The 14308-nt window shown below is 52.6% G+C and overlaps 4 protein-coding genes across 4 annotated transcripts; 2 read left to right on the top strand and 2 right to left on the bottom strand.

The window, feature by feature from the left end:
• The first annotated feature begins 14 nt into the window (after positions 1–14).
• Positions 15–3062, top strand: EV422DRAFT_622140 (malto-oligosyltrehalose synthase). The gene is made up of 3 exons (XM_053074161.1): positions 15–414; positions 480–554; positions 629–3062. Exons 1-3 carry the CDS (start codon positions 226–228, stop codon positions 2888–2890), a joined length of 2526 nt encoding a protein of 841 aa, XP_052922899.1. The 5' UTR covers positions 15–225; the 3' UTR covers positions 2891–3062.
• Positions 3063–6269, bottom strand: EV422DRAFT_539382 (uncharacterized protein). The gene is made up of 11 exons (XM_053071055.1): positions 5970–6269; positions 5662–5908; positions 5568–5601; positions 5342–5501; positions 5209–5277; positions 4659–5147; positions 4497–4596; positions 4113–4417; positions 3928–4045; positions 3713–3852; positions 3063–3638 (listed from the first exon to the last, which is right to left on the bottom strand). Exons 1-11 carry the CDS (start codon positions 6084–6086, stop codon positions 3516–3518), a joined length of 1902 nt encoding a protein of 633 aa, XP_052922898.1. The 5' UTR covers positions 6087–6269; the 3' UTR covers positions 3063–3515.
• Positions 6270–6391: 122 nt separating this feature from the next.
• On the top strand, positions 6392–8205 carry EV422DRAFT_539377 (uncharacterized protein). Its single transcript, XM_053071054.1, has 4 exons — positions 6392–6546; positions 6772–6902; positions 7015–7695; positions 7774–8205. The coding sequence occupies exons 1-4, from the start codon at positions 6543–6545 to the stop codon at positions 7930–7932; spliced, it is 975 nt and encodes a 324-aa protein (XP_052922897.1). The 5' UTR covers positions 6392–6542; the 3' UTR covers positions 7933–8205.
• On the bottom strand, positions 8192–12404 carry EV422DRAFT_590002 (uncharacterized protein). Its single transcript, XM_053073515.1, has 4 exons — positions 12125–12404; positions 10084–12055; positions 9107–10018; positions 8192–9037 (listed from the first exon to the last, which is right to left on the bottom strand). The coding sequence occupies exons 1-4, from the start codon at positions 12189–12191 to the stop codon at positions 8386–8388; spliced, it is 3603 nt and encodes a 1200-aa protein (XP_052922896.1). The 5' UTR covers positions 12192–12404; the 3' UTR covers positions 8192–8385.
• Positions 12405–14308: the final 1904 nt, after the last annotated feature.

The following is a 14308-nucleotide window of genomic DNA, read 5'->3' as shown; positions in this document are numbered from 1 at the left end:
GCGTGCATGCAGAACGTCCCAGGAAAAGAGAAAAGGGAGAACAACAACCCCCCCTGCCGGCGCTTCAAGCATAAAAGCGAGAAGCTGTCCGCCCGCAAGCTCAGCAGTCCCGGTTCCCCAAACTAGACCTCCAGATCGTGCTCCATCCTGCTCCGCTTCTTTCAGGGAGCCACATCTGCTATACCCGTCACACCTCGGCCTCAGCTCCTGCACTCACACTTCACAATGTCACCAACGACCCACTCGGCAAAGACTGCTGCCAACGTCCACAGGCCTGTCAACGGGAAGAAGTTTCCTACCTCCACGTATCGTGTCCAGCTCAGGAAAGAGTTTGGCTTTGAAAAGGCGGAAGCTCTCGTCGAGTACTTGAAGAGTCTCGGTGTTACTCACTTGTACTGCTCTCCTTATCTTCAGGTATGTCGGACGTCTTGTTGTTGATGCAGCCCAGAATTCAGACCCCTAATCTTTTGCACGGACAGGCCACGCCCGGATCTGCTCACGGTTACGATGTCGTGAACCATTCCATCATCAACGAGGAACTTGGAGGCGAGAAGGTGTGAATTTTGGTTGTTGAGATTCTTTCCATTATTTAAAACAAGAACAAATTTGACAAGGTCTTTCTCCCTAGGGCTTCGAAACTTTGATCAAGAAACTCCACTCTCATGGCCTTCGCGCTATAGCGGACATCGTCCCCAACCATGTCTCCGTTGCCGACCCAGAACACTTGAACCCTTACTGGTGGGACGTTTTGAAGAACGGCCGGAATTCAAAGTATGGTGGCTATTTTGACGTTGAGTGGGACCACCCACAGCTAAAGGGCAAGATCCTACTCCCTGTGCTCGGTGGTCAGCCCGCCGATCTCGTCAAGAATGGAGAGATCAAATACGAAACAAAGGGCCCAGATGGGGTTGACGGTCCTGTCATTCGATACTACTCGCACGTGTTCCCTGTTAAGCCTGGAACCGAGAACCTGAAGCATAACATTGAGCAGCTTCTGGACGCACAGAACTATAGATTGGCCTTCTGGAGGGTGACGATGGACGGCCTGCTCAACTACCGCCGATTCTTCGACGTGACCACGCTCGCCGGTATCCGCGTCGAAGACGAAAGCGTCTTCCGCGAAAGTCACAAAATCTTCATCCAGCAAATCAAGGATGGTGTGTTGGACGGTCTCCGTGTTGACCACCCGGACGGTCTGGCTGACCCACAACAGTACGTTGAGAGGCTGGCGGAAGCTACGGATGGATCGTGGATTGTCATTGAGAAGATTTTGGAAGAAGGGGAAGAGCTTCCTGCTTCGTGGCCTTGCGCTGGAACCAGTGGTTACGACGCCCTCATTCGGTTGAACGGTCTGCTGGTGGATAGGAAGTCGGAGAAGGCGCTCACTGACGTGTACGCCAAGTTCACCGGTCTTACGGGTGATTTCAACTCGGTCATGAAGACTTCGAAACATCTTATCCTCGAAAAGTCTCTTCGTGCTGAAGTGGAGAGGTTGATGTCACTCCTTGTGCTTGTGCAGCAGGACGACGCGTCTGCAAAGGCTCTCACCAGGGAGAACATTCACGAAGCGCTCGTCGCGCTTCTCGTTGCCTTCGACGTGTACCGTGCTTACATTCAACCAGGAAAATCGATCCCGAAGGAATCGCTCGTTCACCTTAACCACGCAGCGGAGAACGCTAAGAAGGCTTTGAAGGGCTCCCGCGACTCTGAGGTCGACTTCATCGTCCGCGCGGCCTCCTTCAAGGTTAGCACCTCCGACCCGGCCCGTGAGTTTGTGTCCCGCCTGCAACAAACCTGCGGACCCGTCATGGCCAAGGGAATTGAGGACACGGCCTTTTACCGGTACTTCCGCCTCGCTTCATTGAACGAGGTTGGTGGCGACCCCGGCGTATTCGGCAAGAGCGTGGATGAATTCCACAAAGCCTCTGCGGCGATGCAGAAAGACTGGTCCCTGTCCATGACCACCCTCTCGACACACGACACCAAGCGTTCCGAAGACGTCCGCGCTCGCCTCGCCGTCATCTCTGAGCTGCCCACTGAGTGGGAAACGGTCGTCAACCAATGGTCCGCCACCGCTGACCAGCGCGGATACCGCACATCCGCCGCCCTCCCCGACAAAAACACCGAGTACCTCTTCTGGCAGACCCTCGTGGGCGCCTACCCCATCTCCATCGACCGTCTCACCGCATACATGGACAAAGCTACCAAAGAAGGCAAAGTGCACACCTCTCACACGGACGCCAACAAAGATTTCGACGCCGCCGTCAAATCCTACGCCGAAAAGGTTCTCGCGGACACCGACCTGATCACCTCAATCTCCACCTTCGTCAACCGCATCAAACCCTTCGGCCGCCTCAACTCCCTCGCCCAAAAAACAATCCAGCTCACCATGCCCGGCATCCCCGACGTCTACCAAGGCTGCGAAGTCGAGGACTACTCCCTCGTGGACCCAGACAACCGCCGCGAGATCGATTACGAGGCGCGGAAATCCCTCCTCGCGAAACTGGATAGCGCGGCCCCGCAGCCGCCAGCGGACGCGACGGACAATTCCGGCGCAGGCAAGATGTGGGTCGTCTCCCGCCTGCTGAGGTTGAGGGAAGAGCACCCGGACGTGTTTGTTGGGCCTGAGGCGTCGTATACCGCATTGGCTGTGATGGGACAAAAGGACGTGGACAACGTGGTGGCGTTTGAGAGATCTGGGAAGGTCGTTACCGTTGCGCCGAGGTTCTGGGTGGGTGTGAAGGAGGGTGGCGCGTTGAAGGGTGTTAGTGTGAGGGTTCCCGAGGGTGAGTGGAGAAACGTGTTGACGGGCGAGACCGTTAAGGGTGGTGTAGTGGATGTCGAGAGATTGGTGCGCGCTTTCCCTGTGGCTGTCCTGGTCAAGCAGTGAGATTCTGTATCGGCGTATCTCTTAGAGTTTTAGCACTAGCTTTTGCGTCCGCTTGTTGACGGTTACCTTCTCGTACGCAGCTTTTCGAGAATTTGTTCATAGCTTCATATTATATCTTGTAAATAGAACGCCATTCGGTTTCAACATCACATATTACCAGCTATGTGTCAGCTCAGTCCATAGTCACCCAAAAAGTGTTTCATTAAATGTCCATAAGAGGGGGCAAACTGCCTTCTTCATACACCAATGATTAGCCACACACAGGTAATACACCTGGGAGGGAAGGGTTTAATGAACTTCCGAAAAGGGAAGAGGGGAAAGGGTTTCGGATCCGCCGAAAGACAGTGATCAGCCAACTCTCGGAAAACAACAACTACTAAATGCTGTGTAAAATAGGTAGTCCAAAAAGGGAAGGGAAAGTGGAATGGTATGCGTCAGGGGGGAATAACAGGGGAGCCAATGTGAGTGTCAGCATAAGGCTAAGCTAAAGCGTCAAGTGTTCACGTCAGAGATCCGAGTTAGAGGTCCAGGTAGTGCTGTGAGGAGTCGATAGCGCAGCGCACGCATAGTAGGTATCTGTGGGGAGCGTCTTCTACGCGGCGCGGGATAGAGCGCTCTGCTACCTTCACATATTCTCGTTGGAGTAGCTTCTGAGGAAGTCGTCGACTGCTGCGTGAATGGCTTCCGGCGAGGCGCGGGATCGCATGAGGGCGTTCCAGAACTTGTATGTCAGGTCGGGGGATTCCAGCTGTCATGGTCACATTCAGACAAGTGCGTTAGTGTTGCACGTACGCGTTCACGGTAAACCTTCTCTCCACTTACCTTGATTATGTAGTCAATGGGGATGTGTTCAGGCGGGTCGCTAATGCGGAAGCAGACTTCTTTGCCCTCCAGCCTCATGTCGAGGAAGCCGGATACGAGAAGGTTCAGAACCTTCTTGTCGCTAGCGTCGTCGTACATGACTATATTGGATTGCGGTCGGATAATAGGTTATAGCGGGTGTCGTTCGCGGTTATGCTCAAGATTACACAACATACCCATTCGAACGCTGTCTGGTTTGCCTGGGAAACCTTTGATTGCAATCGTACCGCGCTCACATTCACACACTGGTTCACCCGGAGCACTGGGGTCGGCTGAGTACAAGCCAGCGACCGCCTGCAGATATCAACAGGTGTCAGCATGTTTATTCTCCTCACTCATGCATCGTAACGGACGGGCTCACCTTGGCCAGAATGACTTCCTTCGCAATCTCATGATTGACCGGCTCGCGGCCCATCTCCGAGTGCAACGAGGATTGCCGCATGAACCCTCCATTGGGATGGGGCGGTGGATGGAACGGGTGCATAGAGCTTTGGCGGGCCATCATTTCCTGCGCGTTTTCCATCCGTGGCGGCATTGGCTGGAACCGCATGTGGATGGGCATGTGGTCAAATCCCATGCCACCCATGGGGTGCGGGAAGCCGTGGGATGTGGGCATCATCATCGGCATCGGCATGGACTGTGTGGACGGCATCCTTGGGAGATGGGCTGGAGCATCACGGCCACAGAGACGAGGGTCAGGGACAAAGTTGCGGATTCTTACAGTCTCGCATCCGCTTTTCCTTACCCGTGTGTTTGGGCTGGCTACCCCATTTGTTCTCCGATTTCTTCCTCTCCGGGACGGGTTCCAGCGTCGGCATCTTGTCTGATGTATCGACGGGGTAGTCCTACAGCATCCTCTCTCCGTCAGAGGTTGTCCTTAGTAACATGCCAGTACCGCACCATTTACCTCCACAATGTCAATATGTTTCGTGACCTCGGCCAAAGCCTCCGGAGGAACTTCGATCTTCATCTTGGCCTCCAGTTTCTTCTGCTCTTCCATCTGCTTCAGCAGCTCCTCATCCACAGGAATAATGGCACTCGCATTGGGATTAACTTCCTCAACTTCTTTGCGCCGCTCGACTTCCGGCGATTTGGTCTTCTGAGGGGGTCCGCGGTCCGGATACTTACGACCGACCCCGCCGTTCGAGCGCGCGTTGTGATCTGGCCCCAAATGACGTTGGGCTGGCTGCGACTGTCTACGGTATCGGTTATCATGCCCATTGTTCCTCGAATCAGCCTCGTTCCATGAGTTGATGCGGTTGCGTGGCAGAGGACCGTTTGATGGTTGTGCACTTCCATTCGAATTCCGCCCCGTGGTTGATTGCTTCTGCGCGGTCGGAAATCTTGGATCATGTTGCTCCCCATTCTTCAATAACTCGGACACGATCTTGTCCAGCTGTTGCAAATGTTTTGAATAATCTTTGGGTCCGGCGAGATTTCCAGAATGTAACACATACCTGGCTATATGCTTTTTCACGTTCTATCCGCTCTCTGTCAAGGTCACGACGCAAAGCACTCAAGTCATCCTGTTGTTTCTGCATCAGGTTTGCGTACATAGTGGGGAAATCGAAACGACGATGCGAAAATGACCTGAAAACGAGAGCGATCTGTTTCATGTTGCTTCTGAATCTTATATAACAGATCTGATTGCTCCGCTAGCTTCGCTTCCTTCTCCATCATTTTGGCCTTAGTCTTTTCACACTCCAATCTTGCGCTCAAGCATTGATTCTTGGCCGCAAGGATCTCCCCTCTAAAATCATGAATCAGCGCTCTGCTTCGTGTGAGGTTTCCGCGCCAGAATCTGAGTGAATCATACTTCAGAGTGTTCCATTCGCGGTCTCTAACATCCCCTATTGTGTGCCGTATTAGAAACCTGCCACTACAAGGGCAAATGCACACGCGCCGCTTGCCTGATGACGTTCGTTCTCGAGAATGTACCCTTTCGCCCCTATATTCATTCCCGTTTCCGGAACCTTCATGATGGTCCCGGTTGTGATAGTCCCGTGGTCTATCTCCATTTGAGCGTCGCTCATCACGGGAATCACGAGGTGGGAAAGCTTGTTCATCTTGGCTACGACTACGAGACGTCTGTGTATGCTGCTGGTCGCCAGATTGACCTCGAAAGCTATTGGACTTTCGTGGGAAGTCATCCCCATTCTAGGCCAGGTACTATCTTAGATGGCGCAAAAGCATCCAACAGTGGTCCAGCGCCACATACCCTTCCAGGACTGTCCGGATACTTCCTCTTCTTGCGCAAATCGTCCTCACGGAGTTGCATACTTAGCTTATCACCTTCAAAAGAGCCTCTCCGATGGGTGTCTCTGTCTCTATCCATGGGAGCTGCTTCGTCGGTTATGAGAGCTCGGTGTTTGTGGATGGCTTTCTGGGGGTAGCTGGGGGTGGAAGTGTGCAGCTCGACGGAGGGGAGTGCCCTGCGCCACCTGATGACAGCACCTTGCAAGCCCAAACTCAGCCGATTGACAGGTGGTCAACAAAGCTCACCCATGAGCGATTACGCTACTGACTCGGAGGATTCAACGCACAGGGGGTGGAAGAAGACTTCAGCCAGAAATAGAAGTACCTCCTGCTTGTTCGCGTCAGCACTTTGTCGACGACAAGATTAATGTTATGCAAGGCTTTGTCGAGGACTTGACAGCTGTCCGTTGCCAGACAAAGCTTCGGGGCTAGATTTGTGTTACATCTGACAGCTTGGCTTTTCCATTCGCTCTTTTTCCAACTTTGTGGCCGAATCCAATTTCCGAACACTAGCATACACGATCTTTTTTAAGCCATGGGTAGGTTCCTCCATTGAAGTCATCTGGAGATGGAAGGGACGAAGCAAAGGATGGAATGCGGGGGAAAGTTGCATGCTATATCAATTGTCCAAGAGTCGGAGGACAATCTCGCCTCGCTGTCAGTGAAGCGTCGTACCTCTTCTCAGTTGTTTGGCAATTCCAGCAGCATCCTTTGATCGGAAGAGCCTCCTCGAAACAAATCCGCTCACGCTTTGTGTCTTGCAGGTCAAGGTGATCGCACATTTAACAGCCGAGGGCAAACCATCTATGACCAGGTGCAAACCGTCCTCACCGTGCTCTTTGTGGGCATCATGATTATCTACGCCGGTGTCCGGGGACACAAAGTCGTCACTCAGGTATGGAGATATCATCCGAAAGATAATTTCAGAAATGTCGACTCCTCTTCTGTGAACGTCCCTTTTTCAACCTGTGTATCTCGTTCTTATATATTTTTTCGGTTCAATTTAGCTACCCGCAACGTATCGTACGACAGAGGCACCGAAGACTTTCACCGGCGAATACCTAAGTCGTGTATTCACCAACAAGCTCCCGGAGGCCACATATGAATTTCCGGCGATGACCTTCTGCCCACCCGACAAACACACAACCGTCCAATTCGTCTCTTGTTTCCGGAATTCCACTGGTGTAATACAACCGTGCTCTGCCCATTACGAGCGCACGGTGACGTTCGAGGGCGACGATCTCAAATGTACCACCGTCAACGACCTTCCAGGCGACGTTTTGTTCGCCACTTCAGCGGATGATGTGTTGGAGGTTGCCCTCGCGGTCACCGGCACCGCCCCTGGCTCACCCCAAGGGACATTAGTGGCTACCCATCGGCAGATCGGCCCGCCAAATACAAACGCTGGCCGCAGCCAGAAGGAAGAAGGATTCAATCAATGGGGTTACGACAATTTCTTTGGTGCGTCGGCGTACACATCGACCGAGATTGTCGGGAAGAAGTTGTACCAGGTTCAGGAGGACGGGACGTTCGACGTGAACTTTGAGGTCAAAGCGAGTAGCTTGAGGATGAAGATGGACGTGGCCACTTTGGAGGCGGACCCGACTTTCAAACCTCCCGTGAGAGTCGAGTTCAGATATCCCAAGCTGGAAGCTACTTACGAGAAGCCGTTCCTTGTTCTGGACATGGTGAGTTCCCGCACGACCACCGCCTTTAAGCTGTGCGCTGCATTTCATATGATAATTTGCTTAATCCCACATCTATAGAATAACTGGCTCGGCGAGGTCGGCGGAGTGTCCGCGCTCCTCTACTTCCTCCAAAAGGTCGTCATGCTCGTGGTGTCCTTCGTCCTCAAGCGATCAGACTCCTTCGCTTACACAGACCTCGGCAAGGAGTTCAGGTCCGAAGGTTTCGCTCACTACTAGTTAATTCAGTTGCCTGCCCATGGGCCTGGGGGAGGTTGAGACGGTAGTGCAGGACCAGATACTTCGATAGACTCCGCCGACGTCGCCGTCGGGCCAACCAGCAGTAGTTTAAGCCCGAACGATCTTACCTTGTCGCTTGTGGAGAGTTTCACGTGTATGTTTAATTGAGTCCATAGTTCGTCGCTCCGGTCTTCCGGCCATGCAGATGTACAGTAAGGTCGAGCTTCCATGCAGGCTTAAGGTTAAGAATCAATACTGGTGGCAGCAGACAAGCACTCAGGCCGGTCAAAAGATATATTTCACAGTTCAGAGGTGGGGACTAGATACAACTGTGCGAAATGTACAAGGACAAGCTTGACAAAGCTCCGAACGAGAAAGATATCAGTATATACAGTACAAATGTCAGTGAAGCACCGCGTCGTAATATATATCCAGTCTCGCGAAGTCAACAGTTTACACCCTGATTTCCTCATTCATCTCGGTATACTGGCCCGGATCCCGGCCGCCCAAGAGCTTCCTCCGCATGTGCTGCCTATACAACATCTTGACCAGCTCAATGAGCGCGGATTGCAAGACTACGCAAATGAGGACCACGGCCCACCCAACGCCTCCAATATCGACCAGCCCCAGCACCTGGTGGAAACCAGGCAGGTACGTGCCCAGAAGGACGCAGATAAAGGAGAAGACGTAGGCATAGACGAGGATCTTGTTTCCCCACAATCCGACCTTGAAGATCGAGTGCATGACGGAGCGCGAGAAGAAGGACTGGGTGAGCTGCATCACTGTCAAAACGGTGAAGGCCAGCGAGCGTTGGTGCACGAGTCGTTCGACTGGGTCATCCGAGGCCCCAGATAGGGTGAGATGGTTACGATCGATCATGTAGACGCCGAACGTCATGAGTGACATGACGAGACCTTGAGCCAAGACCAGGAGGGAGGTGGACATGGTGAGGACTCCCTGGTTGCGGGATCGGGGGCGGCGGGACATGATGTCAAGCTCGTGGGGCTCGACTCCGAGGGACATGGCTGGTGGGACATCGGCGATGATATTGGCCCAGAGAATCTGGATGGTGGTGAATGGAGGCTCCACATTGATGACGGCAGTGCTAAAATATCAGCAGAGAATTAGCACCATGGCGAAGGCACATTTTCGATCGAAATCGACAATTACTCACATCAAGAAGAGGAAGATTTCCGCAGAGTTACAACTCAACAAGTACACCACGAACTTCTGAATGTTATCAAACACTCCACGTCCTTCTCTAACAGCTTCCACGATGGTCGAAAAGTTGTCGTCGGCGAGGACGATATCCGCAGCTTGCTTCGTGATCTCCGTTCCGGATATACCCATAGCAACACCGACATCAGCCTGTTTGATCGCAGGGGCATCATTGACACCGTCACCAGTCATGGCAACAGAAAACTTCTTAGACTGAAGGGCTTTGACGATTTTGAGCTTGTTGTCGGGTGAAACACGGGCAAAGACGACGGGGAAGGGATTCAAAGCAGCGAGCTGTTCTTCAGAAAGAAGGTCAATTTCGTAACCTTTCATGGCCCGGGATGTCGACTGGCGCGCAGGGTCAAGGATACCAAGCTGCTTCGCGATCGCCGACGCAGTGGCAATATGATCGCCGGTGATCATAATGACACGAATACCAGCGCGTTTACAAGTTTCCACCGACTCCTTCACGCCGGACTTGGCAGGGTCAATCAATCCGATCAATCCGATGAAGGTGAGCTTTTGCTCCGCGGCGCTTTCTTTCTTGGCCATGATGATTTCCTGGGCATCCTCTGGAGTAACACTGCGCATGGCCAGCGCTAGCACACGCAACCCACTGGAAGCCATGACAGACGCTTTGTGGGACACCAGCTCAACAAAATCTTCGTTGATCGGCTCGGGATCGAGGTTTTGGAGGAAGCTGATTGGATTTGAGATTCCGGTGGAAGGCTGGAGGTAGTGCGTAGAACGTTGTAAGACTCCTTCTGGCGCGCCTTTAGTGAACACAAACGAGGAGTTTTTTGAGAAGGGAGTCTGGAACTCGGACTTTTCGGCTTGTTGGTAAATGACACTCATCAGCTTTCGATCACTAAGAATTGAGCGTTTGTTAGTTGACATCCTAAAGCGCACACGATACGCAAAGTCATTACTCACCTGTCAAATGCATATTCACCGAGCTTCTTCAATCCGAGCTCATTTTGGAACCACTCCCTGGGGAAGCCGACTTTCTGAGCAGCGATAATCATAGCCACTTCGGTGGGATCACCAATCATCTTCAATCCACCCGTCTCCTCATCTCGTGTGATTGCCGAGTTATTACAGAGACTGTATGCCATTGTAGCGATGAAGAGATGACTAGGCATGCCCTCGAAAGTTTTTGGCAGATCAACAGCTTGCTTTTTCGCCAGATCGTCTCGTGTCGTGTCATTGGGGGCAGCTAGGGCGTCGGAAAGCGGGATTGTCGTGCCTTGTTGAGCATTGCCGACGTTCGGATCCATGTTGGTGGAATGTGTGAAGGTAAAGTACGAGTTATCACTAGTCCAAAGTTCGGCAGTCCCCATCTTGCCTTCCGTCAAGGTACCAGTCTTATCCGAACAGATCACGTTAACGGATCCAAGAGTTTCTACGGACGGCAGCTTTCTGACGATCGCATTGCGCTTGGCCATTCGAACCACTCCCAAGGCCATCGTCACGGTCACGACAGCAACCAATCCTTCAGGAATGACACTGACGGCAAGGGAAACACCGATCTTGACGACTTCAAGAGTGTCACGCTTGTAGAGGACTCCAATGACGATGATCAGTGCGCAAAGTCCGATGGAGAGAGCGACTAGCCATTTGCCAAGCTTGGCCAATTTGATCTGGAGAGACGTCTTGCGCTTGGGAGCGGCGGTGATGGCACTGCTGATTTTGCCAATCTCGGTGTTGTCTCCCGTACGAACGACGATACCCTTCCCACGACCGCGGGCAACAGTAGTCGTCATGAAAGCGTTGCCTTTGCAGTCTCCAAGTGGGAGGCGACGTGTGCGTTTCCGAATCGTGTGAGACGACTTGGAGACACCGAGAGCTTCACCGGTTAGGATGACCTCCACGATTTCGAGCTGGGCCACTTCACAGAGACGCAAGTCAGCCGGGATGGCGTCGCCCTCTTCCAACACCACCAAATCACCAGGGACCAGTACGGCGGAATCGACGATTTCTTTCTTTCCATCGCGAATAACGGTTGCTCTGGGTACAGTGAGTGACAGCAGGGCTTCCAGAGCTTTGTTGGCCTTGTACTCCTGTACGAAGCCGATCGTGACGTTCATGACGACAACCACCAACAGAACGATACCGGCCTTGATGTCATCGGTGGCGAATTGGGCAGCAGCGGCCGCAATAAGGATGAGAACCATGAAGTCCGTAACCTGGGCCCAAAGCATCAAGAGAGGCGACTCTTTTGGCGGGGAGGGAAGCTTATTGCTTCCATAGTGGTCCGTCATTTCGGGGATACGGGCGCTGGGGAGACCCGTTTCAAGGTTTGTGCCAAACATCTCCGCAAGCTGCTGAACATTTTTGTCAAAGTAAAGTGTTTGTGGTGGCAACACTTTGTCGGCAGGTGGCATCGAAGGCTCAGCGAATTTTGTCTCAAACTCCTTCATGAGCTTGAGAACATCGTCATGTTCATCCGCCTCGACGAGATCCTTCCAATCGTGTTGCGGACAATAGCGCATAAGGAGCGCCAGAACACCAGCAGCGTCTTCACGCTGCTCGGGTGTGCTCGAAGGCTGACAACGACGGTGGATCTTCAAAGCATGGCGAAGATCGGTGGCGGACTTCTTATTGACCGCCGTGCGGAATTCTTCGACTTCTTCGAGGAATTCTCCAAACAGCACAAAGGCAATGTCGGCCTCTGGGGTGGGGCGAGAACGAAGCAGGTTTCCAGTTTGATGGCCCATATTTTGCAATAGGCCACCCAAGAGCCTCTCCATCAGTGCACCATCAAGGTGTGACATTTTGCCACCCTTGATGCGGTATTCCGTGACATATTTGAGACCCTGGAGAACGTCGTCGAGGGAGATGTCGGCATTATCGGCAGCGTCCACGAGATCAAGTACGTGGATGTCTATCTGATGCTCGATACTTGCTGCAAGAGGGAATTCGCATAAGAATAAGTTGGAGAAGTGGGTGTAAACGAGAGGTGGCCCGTTCTTACCTCTGCCGTCGAGCCTTACAGATACAGAGCGCAACTCTGCTTCCGAACCATTCGGGTCGTATGCCATTCAAACGCGAGAAAGGGTAGCACTATAGGACAAAGAAAGCTAAAGGACGCGATTCCGGATATAGAACGGCTTATGAGAAGTCCACGAGGGGAGTCAAGGAAACCCGGGGCTTTTGTATGTACGGTGTTGCGAGTGTGGACAAGCGCAAGCAAAAAGGTAGACCGAGGACCAGCATACAGATGTCGGTGAAGGCACAGCCGACTTGGCGTCGAGGACATCCACACTTCAAAGCGCCTTGGGCTTAACCTCATGATAAGGGTCATCCATAACATAGCAATAAGCCTTATGTACATTGCACACAAATCGCGGTAGGCATTAATTTGCAGGATAAGGTTTGAAGGTTGGGTGCAATTTGGTTGCAACCTGGTTGCAGGTCGTGCGGCTTGGGAAAGTTGGAAGTTGAGACGGTTGGTCTGAATTCACCGACCGGCGACCGTCCGATGACGAGTCTCTGAGACCACCTCGCCGACAACTGTACCCGATCTCAGATCGGGAACTTAAGCATGCATTCTCTCCATATCATATGCTATATTTGTCTGTATGTACAGTATATGTAGCAAGCTCAGAGAAAGCCAGCACCGGCCCCAACTCCAAGAGTACGTTCCAGTTATACACACCCTGTCGGACGAAATGCAGGATTAAAGGCGAGGGATAGGAACCAAAGCTGTAAAACCATTGTCTTGCGGATATTGGGATGTATATTCTTCAACCATCGTCTCCAGCTCGTGCACGTCTAGCTCCTTTCGGAGCGTTGAGCCTAAGAGCACCCTTGACGCAGGTTCGCAGCCAGCCATTGCAGCGTCGGCGTACGAGACGAGGTCCCAAAATCTGAAACCCTACCAACGGCGAACATTTCACTTTATGAATATCTGCTACTCCCTGTCTTGTTGTGAGCATGAACGGTCATCCATGGACGATAGGGGGCTGGCCGCTGGAGACCTAGGTGGCACCGATTAGCTGGAGATATGACCTTACATGATCGCTGGCATAGGGCATGTTCAGACTAGGGCTTCCTCTCCTTGCGCATTGTAGAGGCCATCGACGTCATGCCAGTGGTTCTGCTTTCCATATTTCTTGCGTGTCGCGTGAGGACATACCCCCGACACACGTCAGACATGCATGCTGTCGAAACAATGTGTTCTGCTATCCCCCGACACCGTCCAGAAATACCCAACTGGGCGGCAAAAATGACGGGTGAAGGAAGCTGTGTATACGTATACTGGTTCTCTCCTTCCGAGATCTGCAACTTTGCGCCAGGATGTATTGTGGATGTAAAGCGGCACCAGAGGCACCAGAGGCAAAGGCAAAAAGTGGTCGTGTATATCCACAGTGGTCGACTCTTTTCTCACTTGGAGAGCTCAAGGATTTGTCAGCGACGGAGATACCAAGATCCGCCTTCAGAGCATCACGCCCGCAAATCTGTTCAAACAACCTTGTCAGGAGGTCGAGAGAATTTGAGAGTGCAGGGCGGAAAAGACCTTGAAAGTTTCCGGTGTTTGTCTGACGTCATGTGAATCGCTCTTCAAACTGAACAATGCCGTCGGAAACAGTATATTTGGCTATGTGCATTGGCTTATTCTTTTGGTCTATAGCAAAATCTGGTGTGCATTATTCAGCGACTCGCTGTGCATATAATCTGCGTAACCTTGGAGGTTCTCAAAAATTTAACACTCGCAATAAACCAGTCGCAATTCAAACGCGAAGGTATGTACGTAATACGTAACTGGATCGTGTTGATACCACGGGCGCCGCGAATGAGCGCCGCGGTATCGGATAAAGCCACACCCCTCTGAACGTGCGGGTGCCGAGCCGCCGTCTCACAAAATCACGAGCGTTTTCGCATGAGGACTCCGACCTCCACCCAACTCGGGTCCACATGTGGGCATCCCCATCGCCCATTGGAGAGATGATGGGGGGGGAGGGGGGAAAACAGGTAGTAGACTGCATGGATAGCACTGTATCAGTCTACATGGACCATCTCGGGCGTGGCATGCACATGCATACAGTCGGCCCCGGCCCCTCCCTCGGGACCCGACATATCTTCTTGGGGCTGATGAGCCTGCCAGAGACCCGTCCGTACTTGATCGTGAACGCCAATGACCCCATGGGAAGCACGT

Source organism: Fimicolochytrium jonesii (genome assembly GCF_025526975.1).
Source record: "Fimicolochytrium jonesii strain JEL569 chromosome Unknown EV422scaffold_24, whole genome shotgun sequence".
NCBI lineage: Eukaryota > Fungi > Chytridiomycota > Chytridiomycetes > Spizellomycetales > Powellomycetaceae > Fimicolochytrium > Fimicolochytrium jonesii.
This window is presented reverse-complemented; position numbering and strand designations above follow the sequence as displayed.

Excerpts from the sequence above, each read along its gene's own strand:
- EV422DRAFT_622140 (XM_053074161.1), top strand. The coding sequence starts at position 226 with ATGTCACCAACGACCCACTCGGCAAAGACTGCTGCCAACGTCCACAGG. Across the intron at positions 415-479 it reads ACTGCTCTCCTTATCTTCAG|GCCACGCCCGGATCTGCTCA; the intron begins GTATGTCGGACG and ends TTGCACGGACAG. Across the intron at positions 555-628 it reads AGGAACTTGGAGGCGAGAAG|GGCTTCGAAACTTTGATCAA; the intron begins GTGTGAATTTTG and ends CTTTCTCCCTAG.
- EV422DRAFT_590002 (XM_053073515.1), bottom strand. The coding sequence starts at position 12,191 with ATGGCATACGACCCGAATGGTTCGGAAGCAGAGTTGCGCTCTGTATCT. Across the intron at positions 12,056-12,124 it reads TGTAAGGCTCGACGGCAGAG|CAAGTATCGAGCATCAGATA; the intron begins GTAAGAACGGGC and ends TCCCTCTTGCAG. Across the intron at positions 9,038-9,106 it reads GAAATCTTCCTCTTCTTGAT|CACTGCCGTCATCAATGTGG; the intron begins GTGAGTAATTGT and ends CTGATATTTTAG.
- EV422DRAFT_539382 (XM_053071055.1), bottom strand. The coding sequence starts at position 6,086 with ATGGATAGAGACAGAGACACCCATCGGAGAGGCTCTTTTGAAGGTGAT. Across the intron at positions 5,502-5,567 it reads CGCGAATGGAACACTCTGAA|AGGGGAGATCCTTGCGGCCA; the intron begins GTATGATTCACT and ends TCATGATTTTAG. Across the intron at positions 3,639-3,712 it reads CCATTGACTACATAATCAAG|CTGGAATCCCCCGACCTGAC; the intron begins GTAAGTGGAGAG and ends TGACCATGACAG.
- EV422DRAFT_539377 (XM_053071054.1), top strand. Across the intron at positions 6,903-7,014 it reads GACACAAAGTCGTCACTCAG|CTACCCGCAACGTATCGTAC; the intron begins GTATGGAGATAT and ends GGTTCAATTTAG. Across the intron at positions 7,696-7,773 it reads CGTTCCTTGTTCTGGACATG|AATAACTGGCTCGGCGAGGT; the intron begins GTGAGTTCCCGC and ends CCACATCTATAG.